The sequence below is a fragment of the Oryctolagus cuniculus genome, chromosome 3 (genome assembly GCF_964237555.1).
Source record: "Oryctolagus cuniculus chromosome 3, mOryCun1.1, whole genome shotgun sequence".
Classification (NCBI taxonomy): domain Eukaryota; kingdom Metazoa; phylum Chordata; class Mammalia; order Lagomorpha; family Leporidae; genus Oryctolagus; species Oryctolagus cuniculus.
This window is the reverse complement of record NC_091434.1, coordinates 79,445,926-79,467,928: the sequence shown is the minus strand read 5'-3', so window position 1 is coordinate 79,467,928 and position 22,003 is coordinate 79,445,926. Positions and strand designations below refer to the sequence as shown.

Genomic DNA, 22,003 nt, shown 5'->3' with positions numbered 1-22,003 from the left:
CATCCTCCACTGCACTCCCGGGCCACAGCAGAGGGCTGGCCTGGAAGAGGGGCAACCGGGACAGAATCCGGCGCCCCGACCGGGACTAGAACCCGGTGTGCCGGCGCCGCTAGGCGGAGGATTAGCCTAGTGAGCCGCGGCGCCGGCCCCTCATGTAGTCTTGATTTGTATTTTTACTGATCTATCAGTGTTGTATTTTAGCAGCCCTGTTGTTAGGATGAAATCAACAAGAATCCTTACCTTCAGAAATCTCAAGATGGTTATTAATGAACTTAGTTAACTTTCATATCTGATTATGGATTTTTAGAAAGATAAAGTTGGTCAGAATAGAAAAAAAAAGCATTTGACCTGCACAAATGATCTTGGAAATATCAAGAGTATAGGTTTTTCACAGACTAGCTAACCATATGTAGCTCACAAATAACAAGCAAATTTCATCTATAGCTTTTCAAACAAGATTCTATTCTTTAAAAAAAAAAGAACTTACTAAAGAGCACTGAAGCATATATACCAAGAGCATAATAACGTAACTCCCAAGCCCCCTTCATACCATTGCTCCCGTTCTTCATCCCTCCAACCTTGCTCCTTCTCCAGCCACTACTCAACAGAACCAAAACTTACAGAAATATCCTATGCCTTGAATAGCATGTAGGAGTCTGGCATTTTCCCAGGTGAAAACAAAACTGTCAAAGTTAAGAGCTGTAATTTTATCCTTCTGCAAAAACTCATAGATTTCCATGATTTTTCAATTCCGTTTGAAGACCAAAAATCATTACCTGGACTACAAGTTTTGACTGGTCTGCTACTGCATACCCTGCCAGCCCTTCCTGCCTTTCTTTCATTTCTAGAATTCAAACATGCCAAGCTTACTATTCCTTAAATATGTTTCTTTATACAGAGTTTCTGTACCTCCTTCTCCCTCTTCCTTTGCCTCATAATTCCTCTCAATAGCTCTCAGTCTAAGGACCATCTGGGAATCCTATCAAATTATCTGGGAAGCTTGTCCTGATCCCTTGGCTCAGGTCAAGCTCCCTTGTTACACATTCCCATAGAACATATTTTGTTTTAGAGTGCTTGCTGGGCTTGTAATAATCTATGTGTTTGAGTGATTTTCTTACCAATGTTTATCCACTTTTTACAGTATAATCAAAATAGTTACTGTAAGTGCAAAGATCATGTCTTATTTTGTTTACTATTGTCATCTAGCACATACAGGCATTTAAGAAACACTTATTGAATGAATTAATGCATGAAAAGAAAGATGTATGTATGTATGGATTGACTGATCAATGCATTGATGAGATTTGTGCCATTCTATGAATTTCCTATGTGGCTTTGATGAGTTAATCTTTGGCATCCTGGTTTGCCTACCTATAATATAAAGGTCTGGACTACAGATGCGGACAATCCCTTCTAGCTATGTCATACTAGATTTTGAAATCTGAAACTGAAGTTGCTCCTTTAATCTTGTAGTTACATAAATGTACTGTTACATAATAAGAGCAAAATGATCAATTAGATCAATTAGATCATTAGCAAAATGATCAATTAGAAGATACAATTAGATAATTGTATCTTCAGATATTTTAACATTGATGCATGTATATTCCATAAATTGATTACAACCATGAATATCTGGTTTGTTTTCTTAGTTTACCAAAACTTACTCTGGTGGCTGTAAGAAAACAAGTGACTGTTGAGCTTCTTTGTAAATAGACACACTGGCCACTTAGTTTCTTTATAAACCAATCAAGTGTTTACATTATCTTTCATCTTAAGTAAGCTTGTGTACACTATACAATTATAATGAATGTATTTGATTGAATGGTCTTGTGCAGAATTCATATCACTAGTTTTATAGTTTCCATCCAATGAATAAATGACCATTTTCTACAGTAATATTAGAATGACTACCAAGCACATAGTTCAGATTCATCTAACACTCCTAAGAGCAAATTTTAACCTATTTCTGACATAGTAAAGGGAAAATGATAACATGAATTTAGTGGAAAGTTGTTTACATTTGAGGAACATTTACTTTATGTCTCTACAATTCTGAATATCCACATAAAAATTAAAATTTAGTGAATATGTTTACTGTGACTAGCAAAATAATATAAATTTAATTTTTTTGAAATTAGCTCAATAAATTAATATTACTTTGGTGACATCTTTTTTAAAAGTCTATCATAGGGGCCGACGCTGTGGCATAGTAAGTAAAGCCACCACCTGCAGTGCCAGCATCCCATATGAGCCCTGGTTTGAGTCCTGGCTCCTCCACTTCTGATACAGTTCTCTGCTATGGCCTGGAAAAGCAGTAGAAGATGGCCCAAGTGCTTGGGCCCCTGCACATGCATGGGATACCTGGAAGAAATTCCTGGCTCCTGGTTTCGGATCGGCACAGCCCTGGCCATTGTGGCCATCTGGGGAGTGAACCAGCAGATGGAAAACCTCTGTGTCTCTCTCTTTGCCTCTGCCTCTCTATAACTCTGCCTTTCAAATAAATAAGTAAATCTTTTTAAAAAAAAATCCATCATAGGCTGGCGCCGCGGCTCACTAGGCTAATCCTCCACCTTGCGGCGATGGCACACCGGGTTCTAGTCCCGGTCGGGGCGCCGGATTCTGTCCCGGTTGCCCCTCTTCCAGGCCAGCTCTCTGCTGTGGCCAGGGAGTGCAGTGGAGGATGGCCCAGGTGCTTGGACCCTGCACCCCATGGGAGACCAGGAAAAGCACCTGGCTCCTGGCTCCTGCCATCGGATCAGCGCAGTGCACCGGCCGCAGCGCGCTGGCCGCGGCGGCCATTGGAGGGTGAACCAACGGCAAAGGAAGACCTTTCTCTCTGTCTCTCTCTCTCACTGTCCACTCTGCCTGTCAAAAAAATAAAAAAAATTTAAAAAAAAAGTCCATCATAGATAATGCTTTGGTTATGGCTAATGACACATATTGTATCTTTTTATGTAATTTTCCTTACAGTTATGCTTAATTGACACATTTGTAGCTATAATTATTCTTCCTTTTAATACAAGGTTGACTTAATGAGATAATTTAATTAAAACATTTAGTTTTTATGCTTGGTACATATATTTTTTAAAATATTTATTTATTTGAAAGAGTTTCACAGAAAGAGGAGAGATAGAGAGAGAGAGAGAGACAGAGAGAGAGAGAGGTCTTCCCTCTAATGGTTCACTCCCCAATTGGCCGCAACGGTCAGAGCTGTGCCAATCCAAAGCCAGGAACCAGGAGCTTCTTCCGGGTCTCCCACATGGGTGCAGGGGCCCAAGGACTTGGGCCATCTTCTACTGCTTTCCCAGGCCATAGCAGAGAGCTGGATCAGAAGTGGAGCAACTGGGACTCGAACCAGCGCCCATATGGAATGCCGACACTTCAGGCCAAGGTATTAACCAGCTGCGCCACAGCGCCGGCCCCTTGGTACATATCTTATACTACTTCTTAATTTTTCCTTTTCATATTATCATAACCCATAAATATTCTTCAAGTAATATTCCCCTCAGTATTCTTCCCATAAATATTTTATATCAATGTTTCCTTAATTAATTTGATCACTAGAACTTTTATTTCATTGTTTTTGCGAATATCCACTAAAACCAGTTTGGGAAATAGAGTTTCAGATTAAGCTGTAAGTATATACATTAAAGATTTACTTTTGTTCTAGTTAAATTAAATGCATAGGTTATACTTCAAACATTTTGGTCATTGTGTAGCTCCATAACAGAACTGTTGCAATTGCAATCAAAGATACAATTTATACTGCTGTTGTGTGTAGGTAAATAAAACGTGAAAAATAAGAGTTTCAGATTATTTGTAAATATACAGTGATTTTCCTTCTTATGTCATTAATCTTTATTATGGTCCTTATCAGAGTTCTCAAAAGGATTCTGGGGATTAGTTATCTGTTTTTTTTTTTTTCCACATTTATGGTAGATTATCCAGGAAGGTTATACTTGAAAGTGTATTTCATATTACTTCCTAGTTAGTCATTTATTTTATATGGGTGAATAGTATCTAGAAATGCCAACAATCTATATAGAGAATTTAGCATATGTCCCATTGTGACTCAAAATATCGGAAAAGCAATTTTAAACATGCATTAATCATACTACCGATTGCCATAATGAGAGTAATTCTTGATATCACCCAGAAAGTAATGAATATTTGTATAAAGCAGCGTATTTATGTGAGCCAACTACATTTATATGGGAATAGAATTTCTGGCACAGAATGAGGTAAAATCATTACTTCTAATCTCATGTTACCTTTGCAAGCTACCTCAGATGCAATGTGTCCAGGACTTGGAAAATGTAAATACTTTGGTGCTGGATTGGGCATAGTTAAATGCATGTCCAGTATAACAGGAGGATTTTAAATTAGGCATTTTTCTCTTCATGCTTAAAATGACCACATACTCATAAATGGAAGAGAATGATATAACTGCTTTAAATTTTGCATTAGGTCGCATATATGAATGAAAACAAAACAAAAAAATTACTTAGAATTTCAGTTCAGGATCCTTGTATAAATACAATGATTTCAAATATATTTTGCTCCACATCAATGCTGACAAGATTTTATTCAATATCAATGCTGACCACCGGAACAGTCATCTGCAGAAATGATCTTCAGTAAGGCACTATGGGGCCAGCGCTGTGGTGCAGTGGCTTAAAACCCTTGCCTGAAGCTCTGGCATCCCATATGGGTGCCAGTTCCAGTCCTGGCTGCTCCTCTTCCAATCCAGCTCTCTGCTATGGCCTGGGATGGAGTAGAAGATGGCCCAAGTCCTTGGGCCCCTTGACCCATATGGGAGACCCAGAAGAAGCCCCTGGTTCCTGGTTTCTGATCGGCGCATCTCTGGCCATTGCAGCCATCTGGGGAGTGAACCAGCAGATGGAAGACCTTTCTCTCTGTCTCTACCTCTCTTTATAATTCTTTCAAATAAATAAAATAAATCTTTTTAAAAAAATTAAAAAAAAAATAATAAGGAGCTATGAAAGTCCTGCTAGGTTTTTGCTAAACAAGCACTTATCTAAATTTGTTAAACATATTTATCTTCCATATTTATGTGGCAAATAATTTTATAAAGCATAGCTCTTTACCCATGCAGGTCTTAGCTGTGTCTGACTTTTCTCACCATTGTATATGCACCAGTTAATACAGTGCTTGACATATACTCATAGAAAGAGCACAGTAAATGCAGTTTTGGGATGAAAAATAAACCAACTTGACATATTTTTTGTTGCTTGCTTTTGATAGCTCTCCCCCAAAGATGTGACTGTGCTTACCTTCTACTCTGTAGGCTTGTTTGTAAATCTGACTTGCACATTCTTCTCCCTAGATTTGCCTTCACTGAACTCGTTATTAAAATGTGATCCTTGGAGTAACTTGAAGTTAAAAAACAGATTTCTAGCCCTTATCTCAAACCCATGGAATCAGAATCTGGGAATAGAATGCTGGGCGATACTTGGTTTTTTATCAAGTCCCAAATGGTTCTTCTGCAAAGGCTCAGAAACCCAATTAATGATTTCATTGATTCCAATCTTCATTGTACACCTATGCCTATCAATTGAATTATTCCTTGAAGTAAACTCTCCATAGGTGAATGAGGTTGGCCTGCATTGTGACCCAGACATCACAGAGAATGGATTATACTTAACTACGTATGCTTAACTAAGTCATGGATTTTATGTAATGTTAATGGACTTTATGTTCCTATTCAATGATCTTGCTCATTGCCTCCAGACAGATCCTTCTTTTTTTTTAAGATTTATTTATTTGAAAGATAGAGTTACAGAGAGAGGTAGAGACAGAGAGAAGTAGGTCTTCCATCCACTGGTTCACTCTCCAAATGGCCACAATGGACGGAGCTGAGCTGATCTGTAGTCAGGAGCCAGGAGCTTCTTCTGGGTCTCCCACATGGGTCAAGGGGCCCAAGGACTTGGGCCAGCCTCTACTGCTTCCCAGGACATAGCAGAGAGCTGGATCAGAAGAGGAACAGCCGGTACTAGAACTGGCACCCATATGGGATGCCGGCGCTTCAGGCCAGGGCTATAACTCACTGCACCACACCGCCGGCCCAGACAGATCCTTCTTTATGTATGATAACTGAACAAGTGGAGAAAAGGCAAAGGGACTGATTTTGTACCACATTAAGTAAGATTATGGGAAAATCATTGAGGTTATTGATTTTCAGTATTCTGTGTACATGTATGTGTGTACGTGTAAAATGGCATAAAATGCCTCTCTGCAGCACCAAACATACTAAATAACTTCTAGCCATCTGGAAAATAGTCTATTAATAACCACTTAATGAAAAATGAACTTTATATCCCTTTCCAAATAATGCTTTCTATGATCTATTACAATCATCTGATGACTTTAAAGTTTAGTGTCTACAATTTTTAAAATCCAATAAATTGTGAAAGCCTATAGCTAACACTTGATTAACACTTAAATCCTCATAATGCTCTTAAGTCTGATTTGTTCTATCATTAGCATCATTACTCATAACTGCTTAAACATTCTAATTAACTATGTGTTAATTATTTGCATTTTCAACTTATTAAATCTTAGCTGAAAGTTATTTCAATTATGAGTCCAAGAAATTACAATTCACAATGATTCACAAGCAAGTAACAATTCACTATTCTCCTAAAACTTGCTTATAACTTTGTGCTTCTTCTTGATTAGGAGTCTATTTCTGTTTCTGTCATTGAATTGTCTAGTCCTGAAAAATTGGAAAGTATTATAATTTACCAAGTTCTTCCATGCATGAATCTTTTAAATCCTTGCAAAAGGCTTCTGGGATAAGTACTATTATGAACATCATTTTACAGGTTAGGAAAGGGAAAATTATGGAGGAAAGCTAATTTTCCTAATATAGAGTAAAGCTGAAGTTGAATTCTAGCTCAATTTGACTTTCAAGCTGGGCACTTTAACACTATACTATAATTTAAAATGAAAACACACATGTAATAAATCTGCAACAAAATAGAACAAACACAAAACATAAGGACAAGAGCTAACCAACACACAGTGGCATAGAATAAATTATACCCAGAAAGCTAAATTCAGAGAAAATGTGGCAATTTGAACTTTGTCAAAGCACAGAGGTTGGTAACTATAATGCTCTCACTCTACAATCAAAGAATGAAGTAGCATTTATCTCTGAAGACAATTTTCCATGATTTTCTCCACAAACAACATGAAACAACATAAATTATTCAAAGGAATTGTCACGGCTGGGGCCAGCATTGAAGCATAGTGGGCGGAGCTGCTGCTTGCAGTGCCAGCATACCATGTGGGCACGCGTTTGCGTCACGGCTGCTGAACTTCCAATCCAGCACCCTGCTAACGCACCTGAGAAGGCATTGCCCAAGTGCCTGGTCCTCTGCACCCACATGGAAGACCCAGAGAAATCTCCTAGCTCTTGGCTTCATCATGGCTTGTCCATTGCAGCCACTTGAGAACTGAACCAATGGATGGAAGATCTCTCTCTGTGTCTCTCCTTCTTTCTCTCTCTGTAACTGTACCTTTCAAATAAATCAAATAAATCTTTTTTTAAAGGAATTGTCAGGCTTTTGAAATTAGGCTATTTGTGTGTTATATTAGTTTAATAAGGGCTAATTTCATTTTCATGATAACTAATTCTTCTAAAGGTTACAGAATGTGGGCAACATATTATGTAAGAACTTGAATGGCAAATGCCATTTTGATGACGCTGAAGATGAAAGCAAACCTTTTCTGTTTTTGAAGGCCTTGTGGCAGTTTGTCTGCCTCTAATCTTACTTTAAATGTTGGTATGACTCTTATTGCTGTTACTTGGAGTGCAAGGAGAGTCCCGGGGTTTTCTGTTAGATACCCCTGGACTGACTCACCTGCCACCACCAATACTGCATGTGACTCCTGCTGGATTCCTGCTCTAAACTCCAACTTCCATTTTTAACATCTCCACTTGCATATATCACCAATATTTAAAATCAATATGGCCAACACTAAAAAAAAAAGAAATTTCCATGCGCCTCCCCCATATTTCTCCATGTTAATGGCGCTGTCCACCATCCATATAGATCTCAACTTAAATACTTGAGAGAGAGCCTTGACTATTCTCTTGCACTGTCTTGTCCAGGACCCAGGCCAGACATCTCTAATAAACTTCTGAACTCTTCCTGTTTTTCTCCAGTTCTATAGCATGCCCAAATGTCAAGTTGTTGTACCTCAATGCTTGACAACTCCACCTAGAGTTTCATTTCTGATGTTTCTTTGTGGCTCTGAATTGTATTTTCCTAATAAGTAGTAGTGAAAAGCATCATTCACCTGTTTTTTAGTCATTTGTATATCTTCTTTGGAGAAATATCTGTCTTTCCTTTATTTTTTAGTTGGGTTGTCTAGTTCCTGTTGAATTATAAGAGTTACTTACATATTCTGGATGAAGGTTTCTTATCAGATATACAAAAATGCTTTAAAAGTTCTTGGAAAAATAGAATAAAAATGTTTGTTTTCATGCAAAAATTTTGGGATTCATGCATAATTTTTTCATAATATATATTTCCATGAATTTTTTGAAGACCCTTTGTATGATTTGCAAAAATTTGCTCCATTTTGTGTAGTCTTTTCACTGCTTTGTTGTCTGCTTAGGTAACCCAAAGTGCTAAAATTTGAGAAAATCCAACTTACATAATTTGCACTTCTGTTGCTTGTGATTTTTGTCAACCATCACCTAATACAAGTACATGAAGATCTGTGAGTTTTAAAGTATTGGCTTTTACTTTCAGGTCTTTGATCTATTTTAAGGTAATTTCTGTATATGATATAAGGAGGGGAGGGGAATCAAATGCCATTCTTTTCACATGGATATACAGTTTTTTCAGCACCATTTGTGGAAAAGGTTTTCGCCATTAAATGTCATGGCACTCTTATCAAAAGTCAATGAGTTAGACTGGACTCTGAAGTCTATCCTAGTCCTCTGTAAATTGATTCTTATGCAGGTACCACACTATCTGAGTTACAGAGATTTGTAGTAAGTTTTGAAGTAAGGAAGTATGATTTCTCTAAATTTGTTCTTCTTTTTCCAGATTGCTCAGCTAGTCTGGATTCCTTTCATTCTCCCATGAATTGTAGGATCTTCTTGTTGATTTCTGCAGAGAAATTTTTATAGTATTTGGATTGATATTTCATTTAATCTGTAGATAAATTTGGGAAGTATTGCTGTCTTAAAAATATTACATTTTCTGGTCCCTGCACAGGATATTTATTTGGATATTTGGATTGTTGATGCTAGTGAAAAGAAAAAGAACTGATTTTATACATTCATCTTGTATCCTGCAACCTTTTTTATGTGTTATTTCTACTAGTTTTAGTGAATTCCTTAGTATTTTATATAAGATTGTATCCTCTGCAATAACAGGTTGTTTTACTTCTTCCTTTCAAATCTGGACATTTTTTATTTCATTTCCTTGCCTGCTTGGCCTGTCTAGAGCCACCACAAAACATTAAATAAAAGTGGTGAGAGCAGACATACTGTCCTGTTTTTTATCTTATCAGCAAAGGCATTGAATCTTTTACCATTAAATGTGATTTTTTTATTGTAAGTGTCATGTATCAGCTTGCAGAAGATCCTAGTACTTGTAATCTGTTGAATGTTTTTATCATGGAAAGCATTTAATTTTGTCAAATTCTTTTTCTGCCTATATTGTAATAATCTTGTTGCTTTTGTCCTTTTTTATTCATAATGCTTATTGAATTAGTTCATTTTCAGTTGTTAAACCAATTTTGTATTCTTGGTAGAAATCCTTTGTTTTTATATAATCTTTTTTTATATTTCTGAATTTGGTTTGCTATTATTCTTTTGAGGATTTTTCATCTATATTTATAAGACATATAGATAGTCATAGTTTTCTCTTTTTGTGATGTCTTTGTCTGGTTTTTATACCAGGGTAACCCCGGCCTTATAGAATGGCTTGAGGATTGTTCTCATCTATTTTTTTCGAAGAATTTGTGAAGGATCAGAAATAATTCAACTTTAAATGTTTGATAGAATGTATCAGTGGGATCATCAGGTTCTAAGATTTTCTGGTGGGAAGTTTATAAATGACTAATTCAATCTCTTTTGGTTTTATAGTTCTATTTATGTTTTCTATTTTACTTTGAGTAAATTCTGGTAGTTGGTATCTTTCTAGAAATTTGTCTATCTCATCTAAGTTATATGAGTTATTTTGGCATATGGTTGTAATAAACTGTTCCTCAAATGAGTCCTAACAATTTTTCTACCAAGTGTAAAAATATAATTATATAAAATTTTAATTTAAATGGTAAACTATACCATTATTTTTATTATTAAGAGAAATTGAGGTGAATATACCTGGTAAGTCAGTCTGGTTTTACGGTGTAGTTCACAAGAATATTCAAAAGTTCACAAGAATACTAGAAATGAAAAATACGGTTTTTTTCTGCTTGTAATTGGCAATAAATGAAAAAGCAAGTTATTGATTGGGGCTGACAGTGTGGCATAGCAGGTAAAGCCACCGCCTGCAGTGCTGGCATCCCATATGAGAGCCGGTTTGAGTCCAGGCTGCTCCACTTTTGATCAGGCTCTCAGCTATTGCCTGAGAAAGCAGTAGAAGATGGCCCAAGTCCTTGGGCCCCTGCACCCACATGGGAGATCCGAAAGAAGCTCCTGGCTCCAGGCTTCGGATCGGTGCAGCTCCAGCTGTTGTGGCTATCTGGGGAGTGAACCAACTGATGGAAGACCTTTCTTTCTCTCTGCTTCTGCCTTTCTGTAACTCTGCCTTTCAAATAAATAAATAAATACATTTTTTTAAAAAAAAAAAGATTGACAGTTTATGAACTGTTCTATGAAAAGCTTATTTTGATTTGTTTTTTACATTTTAATTGTTGCTATATCTTAAGGCTCAGTTCGACTGTCTCAGGTTTTAAAAAATTTTTTAGCCTGGTTCCACATCTCTGATTTGAGCTTTGGAACATGTTTTTTTTTTTTTTTTTTTTTTTTTTTTTTTTTTTTTTCTTACGTAAGTTGTAACACAATTAAATTGCTTTGGAAATACAAGACAGGTAAACTTTTCAGTGTTGTAGGAATCATCCAAAGATTTGGATTATTTTTCTAATTATTTGGAATTTGCCAAAACTCACAGAAAGTTTGTCAAAGTTTGTCGTCTGTGATTTTAAAGTCCCAGTGCCAATTAGAGAAAAAAAAAATTATTTATACTAAACTCAAAAGCTCTTTTGTGTTCATGAACCTTCTGAACTTTTCCCTCAAACTTCCAGACTTGCTTGTACTTCCTCCAAAAGAACAGTGAATATATAAACTTGAAGCTCTTAAGATATTTGAGGAAGTCTGTTTCACAGTTCTAGAGGGAAGTTTTCAAACCTTAAAAACTTACACATCTCCTTTGAAGGTGATTTCATTTCAGAGGTGTTTTATTTTTCAAAAGTGATTGTTGAAATTAAGTAGTAATAGTGATGGTAATAATAGCAACAGGGAATTTTTTCCAAAAATATGGATATTCCAAATGATTTTTCTTCTTACAAAATATTGACCTATCTATTGCCTAGCTATATAATGTCACTAAATTTTTTTTTTTTTTTGACAGGCAGAGTGGACAGTGAGAGAGAGAGAGACAGAGAGAAAGGTCTTCCTTTGCCGTTGGTTCACCCTCCAATGGCCGCCGCGGCCGGCGTGCTGCGGCCGGCGCACTGCGCTGATCCGATGGCAGGAGCCAGGTGCTTTTTCCTGGTCTCCCATGGGGTGCAGGGCCCAAGCACCTGGGCCATCCTCCACTGCACTCCCGGGCCACAGCAGAGGGCTGGCCTGGAAGAGGGCCAACTGGGACAGAATCCGGCGCCCCAACCGGGACTAGAACCCGGTGTGCCGGCACCGCAAGTCAGAGGATTAGCCTAGTGAGCCGCGGCGCCGGCTACTAAAATTTTATACAGACACTGTAAATATGTGTGTTTGAAAGTATGATCATGAACATACAAATATGTTTATATCTGTTTTCCTTGTTAATTGGCTTAAGTAATTTTGGCCTCTTCTTGCAGCTCTACCAGTTTCCTTTCAGTTCTTTGAATTTCCATAGTACTTTTCTACCTCCAAGCTCATGTCTGTCCTCAAACTCTCAGCTCAAAGATCACTTTGTTAAAATCTTCATTGACTTCCCTTGTTATGGGCAGAATTATGTCCTGCCCAAATTAATTGAATGGGGCCTCAAGCCCTAATGTGACAGTATTTGGAGACAAGACCTCTTAGGAAGTCCTTAAGGTTACGTGAGGGTGTCAGGTTGGAGCCCCAGTGTGATAGGACTGATGAGAAGAGACACCAGGATGTGCACGCACAGAGAAAGGGCCTCGGGACGACATCCCTGTCTACAAACCAAGGAGGGAAGTCTCTGGAAAAACCGAACCTGTTAATGCCTGCTTTTTGAGCTTCAAACTATTGGAAAATCACTTGTTTAAGTCTTGCAGTCTAGAGTACTTAGTTCTGGTGATATGAGCAGACTAACACAAACTGTGCTACTGCCAAATGGGACGCTACTAAAACAAATACCCAACCATTAAAGAGAAGCTGAAAATCTAACATTTTACGTGAAATCTTTGATTTTAAAAATTGGCGATAATATGAACTTGTACAAAACACTGCCAGCCAAAGGTAACAATGAAAACAGCCATAAGAGAAGTGAAAGCATGTAAAGGTGGACAGGATGACTTCAGAGACGTCTGGGACTGGACTGGCAAGGACTGTCTTCACTGAGAGGCCCCAGAGGCCCCACCCAGGAGAACCTGCAAATTCTTCACACTGAATAACCTCTCTCTTTTTGCTCCCACTCAGTTGTATTCCACTTCTCTGCATTCAACTTCCTTTATCTTCCTTCTATTCTTTTTGTTTCCTTCCTTTGTTCCTTCCAACTTTCTGTTTTGCTCTTGCTCTAGAGCTGCAAATGTTCCATGTATGCCTAAAGAGGCAGAAGATATTCAGACAAGGTCATAGTCAAAGTGGAAGTTCTCTCCTCCCTTCAGAGAAAGATACCTCCTTCTTTGATGACCTGTTCTTTCCACTGGGATCTCACTCGTGGAGATCTTTCATTTAGGTCATTTTTTTTTTTTGACAGAGTATCTTGGCTTTCCATGCCTGAAATACTCTCATGGGCTTTTCAGCTGAATCCGAATACCTTAAGGGCTGATTCTGAGGCCAGAGTGCTGTTTAGGACATCTGCCATTCTATGAGTCTGCTGTGTATCCCGCTTCTCATGTTGGATCGTTCTCTCCCTTTTTTACTCCATCAGTTAGTATTTTCAGACACTAGTCTTGTTTATGTGATCCCTTTGACTCTTAGTGCTATCATTATGATCAATTGTGAACAGAAATTGATCACTTGGACTAGTGAGATGGCATTGGTACATGCCACATTGATGGGGTTGAACTGGAATCCCCTGGCATGTTTCTAACTCTACCGTTTGGGGCAAGTCAGCTTGAGCATGTCCCAAATTGTACATCTCTTCCTTCCCTTATTCCCACTCTTATATTTAACAGGGATCACTTTTCAGTTAAGTTTCAACACTTAAGAATAACTGTGTTTTAATTACAGAATTCAACCAATAGTATTAAGTAGAACAAACAAAAAAAACACTAGGAGGGATAAAGTATTAAGTTTCTCATCAACAGTCAGATCAGAGTCGGTGAACTCAAAAGGCTTCCATAGCCTTGGCAACTCATGACAAGAGCCTAGGGTGATTACTAATGCCATAAACAAGAGTGTCAATTTGTTAAGTCAACAACAGGAGTCACTGTGCACTTACTCCTCATGTGGGATCTCTGTCCTTAATGTGCTGTACATTGTGATTTAATACTATAACTAGTACTCAAACAGTATTGTTCACTTTGTGTTTCTATGTGGGTGCAAACTGTTGAAATCTTTACTTAATATATGCTAAACTGATCTTCTGTATATAAAGAGAATTGAAAATGAATCTTGATGTGAATGGAAGGGGAGAGGGAGCAGGAAAGGGGAGGGTTGCGGGTGGGAGGGAAGTTATGAGGGGGGGAAGCCATTGTAACCCATAAGCTGTACTTTGGAAATTTATATTCATTAAATAAAAGTTAAAAAAAAAATTAAAAAAAAAAAGCAGAAGATAGAAACAGGGATGACACTTAAGGATAGACTCCCTACTTCCAGAAAGAAGAAGAACATTATTTTAGAAAAAGATTTATTGGCCAGCTCCGCAGCTCACGTGGCTAATCCTCCGCCTGTGGCACCGGCACCCCGGGTTCTAGTCCCAGTTGGGGCGCCAGATTCTGTTCTGGTTGATTCTCTTCCAGTCCAGCTCTCTGCTGTGGCCCAGGAAGGCAGTGGAGGATGGCCCAAGTGTTTGGGCCCTGCACCCGCATGGGAGACCAGGAGGAGGCACCTGGCTCCTGGCTTCAGATGGGCGGAGCGCACCGGCTGCAGAATGCCGGCCGTGATGGCCATTTGAGGGGTGAACCAAAGGAAAAGGAAGACCTTTCTCTCTGTTTCTCTCTCTCTCACTGTCTAACTCTGCCTGTCCAAAAAAAAAAAAAAAAAAAAAAAAAAAAAAGATTTATTTAGTTATTTGGAAGGCAGTTACAGAGAGAGAGAGAGAAAGGTCTTTCATTGACTGGTTCACTCCCAAAATGCCCACAACAGGTATAGCTGAACCGATCCAAAGCCAGGAGCCAGGAGTGACACTCAGGTATTCCACGTGGATACAGGGGCCCAAGGACTTGGGCCATCCTCCACTGCTTTCCCAGGCCATTAACAGAGAGCTGGATTGGAAGTGGAGCAGCTGGAATTTGAACTGGCAACCATATCAGACGCCAGCACTACAGTAGGTGGCTTAACCAGCTACACTACAACTCCGACCTTTAAAAATTGCAACACATAATTTTGAAGGGCCTAGTGATTATCTTTAAGTGTACATGTACTATTATGTGTATATTAGGGTGGAGAACACAATAAATGATAATTGTCATTCATTATGTATCCGTTACATATTAAAAGTTTTAGAAAAATAATAGCTAAAACTTGAATATTTACTCAAAATCATATGTGAATTTATTAGCAATAGAATGAAAAAAGAGGGCGGATAGTTCCTATAAATCCTTTCATACAGATATAGAGGGGCCAGTGTTGTGGCATAGTGGGTAACATTACTGCCTGCAAAGCCGACATTGCTATGGGCACCAATTTGTGTCCTTGCTGCTCCACTTCTGATCTAGCTCCTGCTAATGTGCCTAGGAAAGCAAGCAGTGGAAGACGGCCCAAGTGTTTGGGCACCTGTGCCCACTTGGGAAACCCAGAGGAGGCTCCTGGCTGTTGGATTCCACCTGGCTCAGCCCTGGCTACTGAGGCCATTTAGGGAATGAGCTAAGGGATGGAAGATCTCTCTCTTCTTCTTCTTTTTCTTCTTCTTCTCCTCTCTCTCTCTGTAATGTTGCCTTTCAAATAATCTTTAAAACAATACAAAAGAAAACCAAGAACCAAAGTGTAGAAATTCAGGAGCTATAAATCTTGAAGTAAAGTCATATAGAATTTACTTGTGAATTTATGGAACTTCTGCAACTTTCCAATTGTAGTTTCTTTGATTTTTGTCAGTTTTATAAAAAAGGATTTTTAAACATTTGTAAAAGTTGAACTAAATGATGTTTATTTTGGTGAAAAAAATTTGAAATACATGTATTGTTTTCATGCTATACATTTTCCATGTATTTATTGAAGATCCCTCATAAATCTCTTGAAACGAGAAGATCCGTGTGTTGATATTTGTGGTCAACGAAAGTAAGGGAAAGCTCTTGGCCTGGTTGCATCTTCACACAGGAAGAGGGGTGATGCTTGGAAAGAGCCCCAAGAGAAAGCAAATGGAGGTAGGAGAAAAGAACAGGAGCAGTGTGAGGGGAATGGGATGAAGGCGAGCAGGAAATCCTGGGACCAAGGGATAAAAACCCATGTTTACTTACCAATGTGAAAAAAAGTAAAAGTAAGAAATTTTGGAAGTTTTGAAAAAGTATGTATTTATTATTACGCTGGTGACCTAAATGGACCTTTTTTGTTTCACGATTACTTTTTGTTATTTGTTCCTCAGATCCTGCTAAATTCCTCCAAAGCTCTTTGAATCCTGAGGCTGGTGTCCTGACATTTTCCCTCTGTTAAAAAGTCCCCCCCCCCTTTTTTAAACTTTCACTTAGATGTGGTGAGGAATTATCGAAATCCTTCTCCAGTACTGCTCCTGCTGATCATGCGTCTTTGGGTGCACAAAGGACTGGATTCCTACTCCCCCTGCCATTCAACAGAAATCTCTACTTCTTACAGTTCTATCTCCAACAACCAGAATGATCGGCACATGGTTATTGACACTTACTACGTTTCTACATAACTAAATAAATGAATGTTTCCTAAGTAGGTCTCAGTTTCTCAAGAGAAACCTGTTCTTACCCTGCTGCCTAAGTCTGGGCCAAGAATTCAAGGTCATCTAAGGAAAATGTTGAAGTAATGCAAGTTCTGATGACGTGTGAGTTGAAGTCCAAGTGGCAGCTTACTTGGCTTTGAATTCTGTTTTTTCCCCTTCCCCTTTCCCTTTCCTGCCTTGCCATCTAAAATTCTCACCAGGCAGAGGGCAGATGTGAGTGTGAGGATTGCACCTAGTACTCAAGATGGAGATTGATTGAGGAGTTAGTGGGGTGTGAGAAGAAAAGAGAAAGGAAGGACATCCAAAGTCAGAGGCCACTGCACCTAAAGTCAGTGGTATCTACGGCACTGACTCTTGGAAGGTAAGGTTACTTTCCTTAGTCCAGCTAAGAAAATACGGAGCTGACTAGTGCCCTTACAAGTCATATAAGTGAAATTCCATGAAATTCTTTAGCAAATTCAGAATAGAAAGAGAATGACATTACAGAAGAAAACAATAATTCTCAATCTTTGTATTCCTGAATGAATATTAAAATTTACCTCAAGTTTAATTTGAGTATTTCACCCTATCAGAGAATTCACCTACTCGAGTAATTATCCTGTTGACTAAAAATAGAAAGCTACATTATAAGTGACATAGAACTTTTGTAGCATGCATAGTTTACAGCATACATTCATGTATCTGCCATATACAATTAAACTTGCCAAGAGGACAAGGATGGGGTTATATGTAATTATGCAATGGCTATATGGGTGTGTCCTTGCATAATATTTATAAATGTATAAAAATACTTGTTATTAGAATTTAGGGCCCCATATTCCAAAGTGAAATTCCCTGTGACTATGGAGGCAGGTTTCCAAGATAATACATATTTCTGTTCTAAGAACCTTTATTTCTGAGGGAATAGATTGTCTCTTTTAACTACTATTTACATTTTTCATAAAAGCCAGGAGCTAATTTTTAATGGATTAGCATGCGAAGGGTCAATAAGACCCAATATACTACCTGACAAGTGCTAGTATGAGGGAGTTGTGGCCCCAATGATGACTGAGATGAGAGATTTATCAGAAAACATTTTTAACTTGAAAATTTATGAAAAATATACACACACCTCAATATTCTAAGAAGCATCATGTGCTAACAGAAAGCAGGAATAGATACCAAAAATTAACAAGGACGTTGCCTTAATTTATCAGTTCTCTTATTAATTTTGTAATTCTATGAAAATCCCATGAATATTCTGAAATTTTCAAAATATTTTTGAATGTTTTATTTTGTTTTAAAGTAAGAGATTGTTCTGAATTCCCACATGCTTTAGTTGAAGATGTGTCATTGGTTTTCCTTTGCTGTCACTTAACTTCTAAACAAACATGTTTCCCATTTTAACCATCATAAATGTTTAATGATTGTTGGGAAAAATGTTTCCCCTTTTCCTTAGTCTCCTAGCCACAAACCTATTATTGTTGTGGGGTTTCCCCCTGTTTTACAAGCCTGATCTTTTTTTCATAAATACTTTTATGAAAAAGATTCCCCAAATATCACTGGATTGCCTGTAGAAAGTCAATCTAAATTTAAATTAGCCTCCATATCAGCCCATAGTTTCTTCCAATTTTCAGGGAAGTGAGATCAATGTTAAACTAAGCACTTTCAAAATGAGTCTAATTTATCACTAATCATAATGCTTGTTTAACAGTATTTAATTTTCTAGCTTGATTGTCGTTACTACTGCATCTAGAACAATGAGTTCACTTTTTCTATGTAGCTATTTCTGAAATCTCTATACTCAACTTCCTTCTTAAATTTTTGGAAAGAGGCTCTGTTTTAACTTTTCCATTTGAATCATTTTTCCTTTCCACAAGATAAACATAATAATGAAAAACTATGTTAGTTTAAAAATCCTGCATTTCAAGGCTTTAAAGCTTCAAGGCTTGAAGGTTGCATTTAGCATATATTCTCCGGGGTTGTGAGGGTGATGCAGAAAAGTTTTTAGGTTTTTCTGTTTCTTAAATAACCATGAACCTCTTCCTACCCTTGTCTGAAGTTCCTCAGTATTTCCGGTCTTGGCACAACAGCATATATCTTTGAGCTTCTATGTCTCCTTAGAACTAGCAGAAATAACTTTGGAAAATCAGCACTTAGGAAGCGTTTGACCACTTGTGGCCACACATTAGTTAATTTCCCAAGCTATTCTAGCTAGATGGAACAAATTGGAGAAAAGTTCTTACCTCTTGAAGGACGTAAGACAATGCACATCACCAATAAAGCAAGCACGGCAGAAGTGGCAACTCCAAATACAATTTTTAACCATGTCTACATAAAATTAAAAAAAAAAAATCAGGCATATGTACAGTTCCTGCTAAATAGTTGAAATGACAAGATTTTGTTTACATCTAAATCCTATTTCTCCCTCCCCACAAAGCTTTTGATTGTCTTCCACTGATCTGGTGATAATTGCTGGAATTCTTCCAGCTCTGCAAGCACAAATGTTTCTATAGTATATTTAGAACAATTTCCCAATCCCAACCCACTCCAGGAAGTAAAAACTTATGTACAAATCCTCACCTTCTAAACAATAGAAAACTCGAATCATCCTCATCCCAGCCAACTCTTATACGTTAGCAATACCTGAGACTGCATATACTAACCTTCATTTTTCCAGATGTTTGTGAAAGTTAGCTAATTCTGGCTTCAGAGCGTGGGTCACCAGATCTGTGAAAACCGTTGAAAAGAAGCAAGTCTGTCTTCGTAGTTGGAAGCCGAAGCCAGGACAAGCTTTTTTTTTTTTTTTCTTTCCAAGGACTTCTGAATACCGTGCCAAATTTCAAAAGATTTCTGTAAAATTAGAAACAGATTTTTGGGGGCGTTCTTGGCCTTGAAATGAACTATGAGTGGCTCAAGGGAGGTTTTATAGCCTTCTCATCCTTGTAAACTCTACACCAACATCTGCTTACGTTGACATACAGAGGTTTTCTTAATTTTTTTTTTTACAAGTTCAGGTCTCGTTTTCTTTAAGAAATGAGTTGCCTTGGCAAATCACTGAGTCTTCTATAAACTTTCTATTTGCAACCCAACGGTGAATTTAACAAATTAAACTTCCAGGTATGTGCTTTAGACATTTATCTAATTTTTAGCAGAGAAAGAACATTGAAGTGACATAAGATTTTGTGAGAAATGCAACCTTATAACTGCACTTTTTTCCTCCTCTGGGGGATTATGAGGTACTTCAGACAGAAATGTTTTTCTTCCAGCACAATTTCTTTGTCCATATAGCACCATATGCACTTTCAGTAAATACAGAAGTTTAAAAATTCAACTGTCTAAACCCACGGCTGCTTTACTTTAAAGAAATAAAATGCCATCTGGTGAAATTTAGTATGGGTTAGGTGTGTACGCACAGGCTAGAGAGATGGAAAGATCAGTGAGAATAATTTACCAGCAGGCCTTTGGAAGAATGGAAAAGGCTTTGCAAGAGTGTTATTTTGCTTTCCTCTCAGAATATCTTCTAAAAGAGGAGAACATTTAGTAATTATAAAGACTTTAAAATAAATAAAAAAAAAACACTTGAAAAGAGAAGTAAGTCTTATGTATAATCTTATTTTGGCTAAGACTACATAATTCCCAAGTGATCGATCAACTTGGCATTTGAGTAAAACGGTTGACTGACTTCACACACACACATACACACACACACGTACAACACTTTCTGGAAGTTTTCTGGCTGGTTGAATGCAATTCTCTTGCTTAGATTCTCTAGTTCTACCTAAGTACAATTGTTGAGCTACTGTCTTTAGTTTTTCTTCTAATAGTTTTCTTCTTTGGAAGTTTATGATCTCAACCTGATTGAAGCAAACTTCCTGGTGATCTTTCTTGGATTATTCATGAAAGGCCATGAGAAAATGTTATGGAAATCTGTTGCTGTTTGCTTTAGTCAACTGTTCTAGATACCCTAAGATGCTTTCTCTAGCAATAAGCCGAACAGTGGTTTGTGAACTTCCTCTCAGACATTCTCCAGACATGCTTTCCTGAATTCCAGTCTCATGAAGAGTCTGTTGAGGAAAATGAGTCATGAAGTACTTACTGGCAGAGAGATGTAGCCACAGACAGCAGCTTCTGTATGCGACCCCCTCATCAGCAATCAGGTAGGCCACCTTACAAACTGACCGGACCAGGAAGAGTAATGTCCAAGGCATGCTAGACACTTGCCAGTATCTCCATGTGACTGAAATATTTAAGTCCAAGATAAAATCACCGACCAGTGCCCAAATAAACTGCTCCCATGTGGGTCTTTTCAGATTGATTGCCTTCTTTGGAACATTCACACAGTGTGTTCTCAGAAGTTTTGTCCTAGTCTGCCAAAGTCCACAGGTAATTTTCTGTGGGTAATTTCAAAGACAGTATGTTCTGGAAAGAAACTGCCCATAATAAATGATTAGGGTATAATTAAAATGCGTATTATTAGCATTAGCAATTAAAAATGCACTGACATGTGACTGGCTTGAATACCACTTAGGACTCTGCTGCTGAGTGTGGGTGTCTACAAGAGACTCGTTAAATGAGCTGTATGGAAATACTGGACTGGTTTTAGAGGGCCACATTGAAGTCGAAACTGTTAGTAAGCAGGATAAACTATGAGACTGAAACATGTTTGTTTAAGTTTAGTTTTTTCCTTGGAAAGTTGGGTGATTCAAATTGTAGCTTCTGGAAAATTCTTATTGGTTCTAATAGTTTAAGAAACCTGAGACTGACTACAGAATAAAGATGTTGGGACATTTTGTTCCTGATTTCCTCCGCGAGAGATGTTGTTTATAATAGACCTATGCATGTCCATCCTTTCAAAATAAAATAAATTTGTGTTTGCATTTTCACCCAAACAAGAACTTTCACAAAAATTAGGGTTAAAAATATAACATTTTGATTGCTTTTTTCTCCTTTTGGAGTTGAAAATGCTTTTGCTAAGTTTAAGTGTTGAGGTGATGAACTCCTGTTCTTATTTTATACAGTGTGTCAACATTCACTCAACAATTTTGTTGGGAAAACAAAAATAAGTCATACATTCCATGACCTTCAAGATCTTGCATTCTAGTATAAATGTGGCAGTTACGTTCTTACATCTTTCCTTCTTTTTGCCTCCTGGAGCTCTTGCTGAGAATAATCCTGAGCTGTGTTTATGCTTAGTAGAGAGTATCCTGGTTATTGGTTATTTCCACATGCACTTGGGAAGAGGAACAGGATGGGCACACATGTGGCAGGTATGTAATCCTTAATTCAAGTCTATCCGCAGTCATGACTGGGATTTTCTCAGAAAGCAATTCTGTATGTATTCAAATTTTACAAAAATGAAAAAAATTACTCTGATCTGCAAAAATTAAGGACAAGAATCAGAGTAGTTGAGGCAAATCAATGGAGCTTTTCCCAGAGAGAGACCATTTGGAATATGACTACATTCTGATAAGTTCACTGGGTAAGTGAGCCTTATCATAAATTCAAAGAAATCCATTATATGTCCATGATATGACAGCCAAAATGGTTTTGATTTATATTTTCCCAGAAAATAC

At 37.8% G+C, this 22,003-nt stretch overlaps 1 protein-coding gene across 3 annotated transcripts in view; it reads right to left on the bottom strand.

Annotated features, from left to right (window-relative positions):
- The window catches only part of FAP (fibroblast activation protein alpha), an 81,163-nt gene extending 60,454 nt beyond the window's left edge, over positions 1-20,709 (bottom strand). The window contains exons 1-3 of one of the 3 annotated variants that reach the window (XM_070071537.1): positions 20,527-20,709; positions 19,094-19,280; positions 18,674-18,758 (exon numbers count right to left, since the gene is read on the bottom strand). In XM_070071537.1, coding sequence (XP_069927638.1) covers positions 18,674-18,758; positions 19,094-19,099 — 91 coding nt within the window. In that variant the 5' untranslated portion in view covers positions 19,100-19,280; positions 20,527-20,709. Of the gene's footprint in view, positions 1-18,673; positions 18,759-19,093; positions 19,397-20,526 lie in introns of those variants that run through there. The other 2 variants (XM_008258670.4, XM_070071538.1) reach the window with 2 other exon arrangements.
- Positions 20,710-22,003: the final 1,294 nt, after the last annotated feature.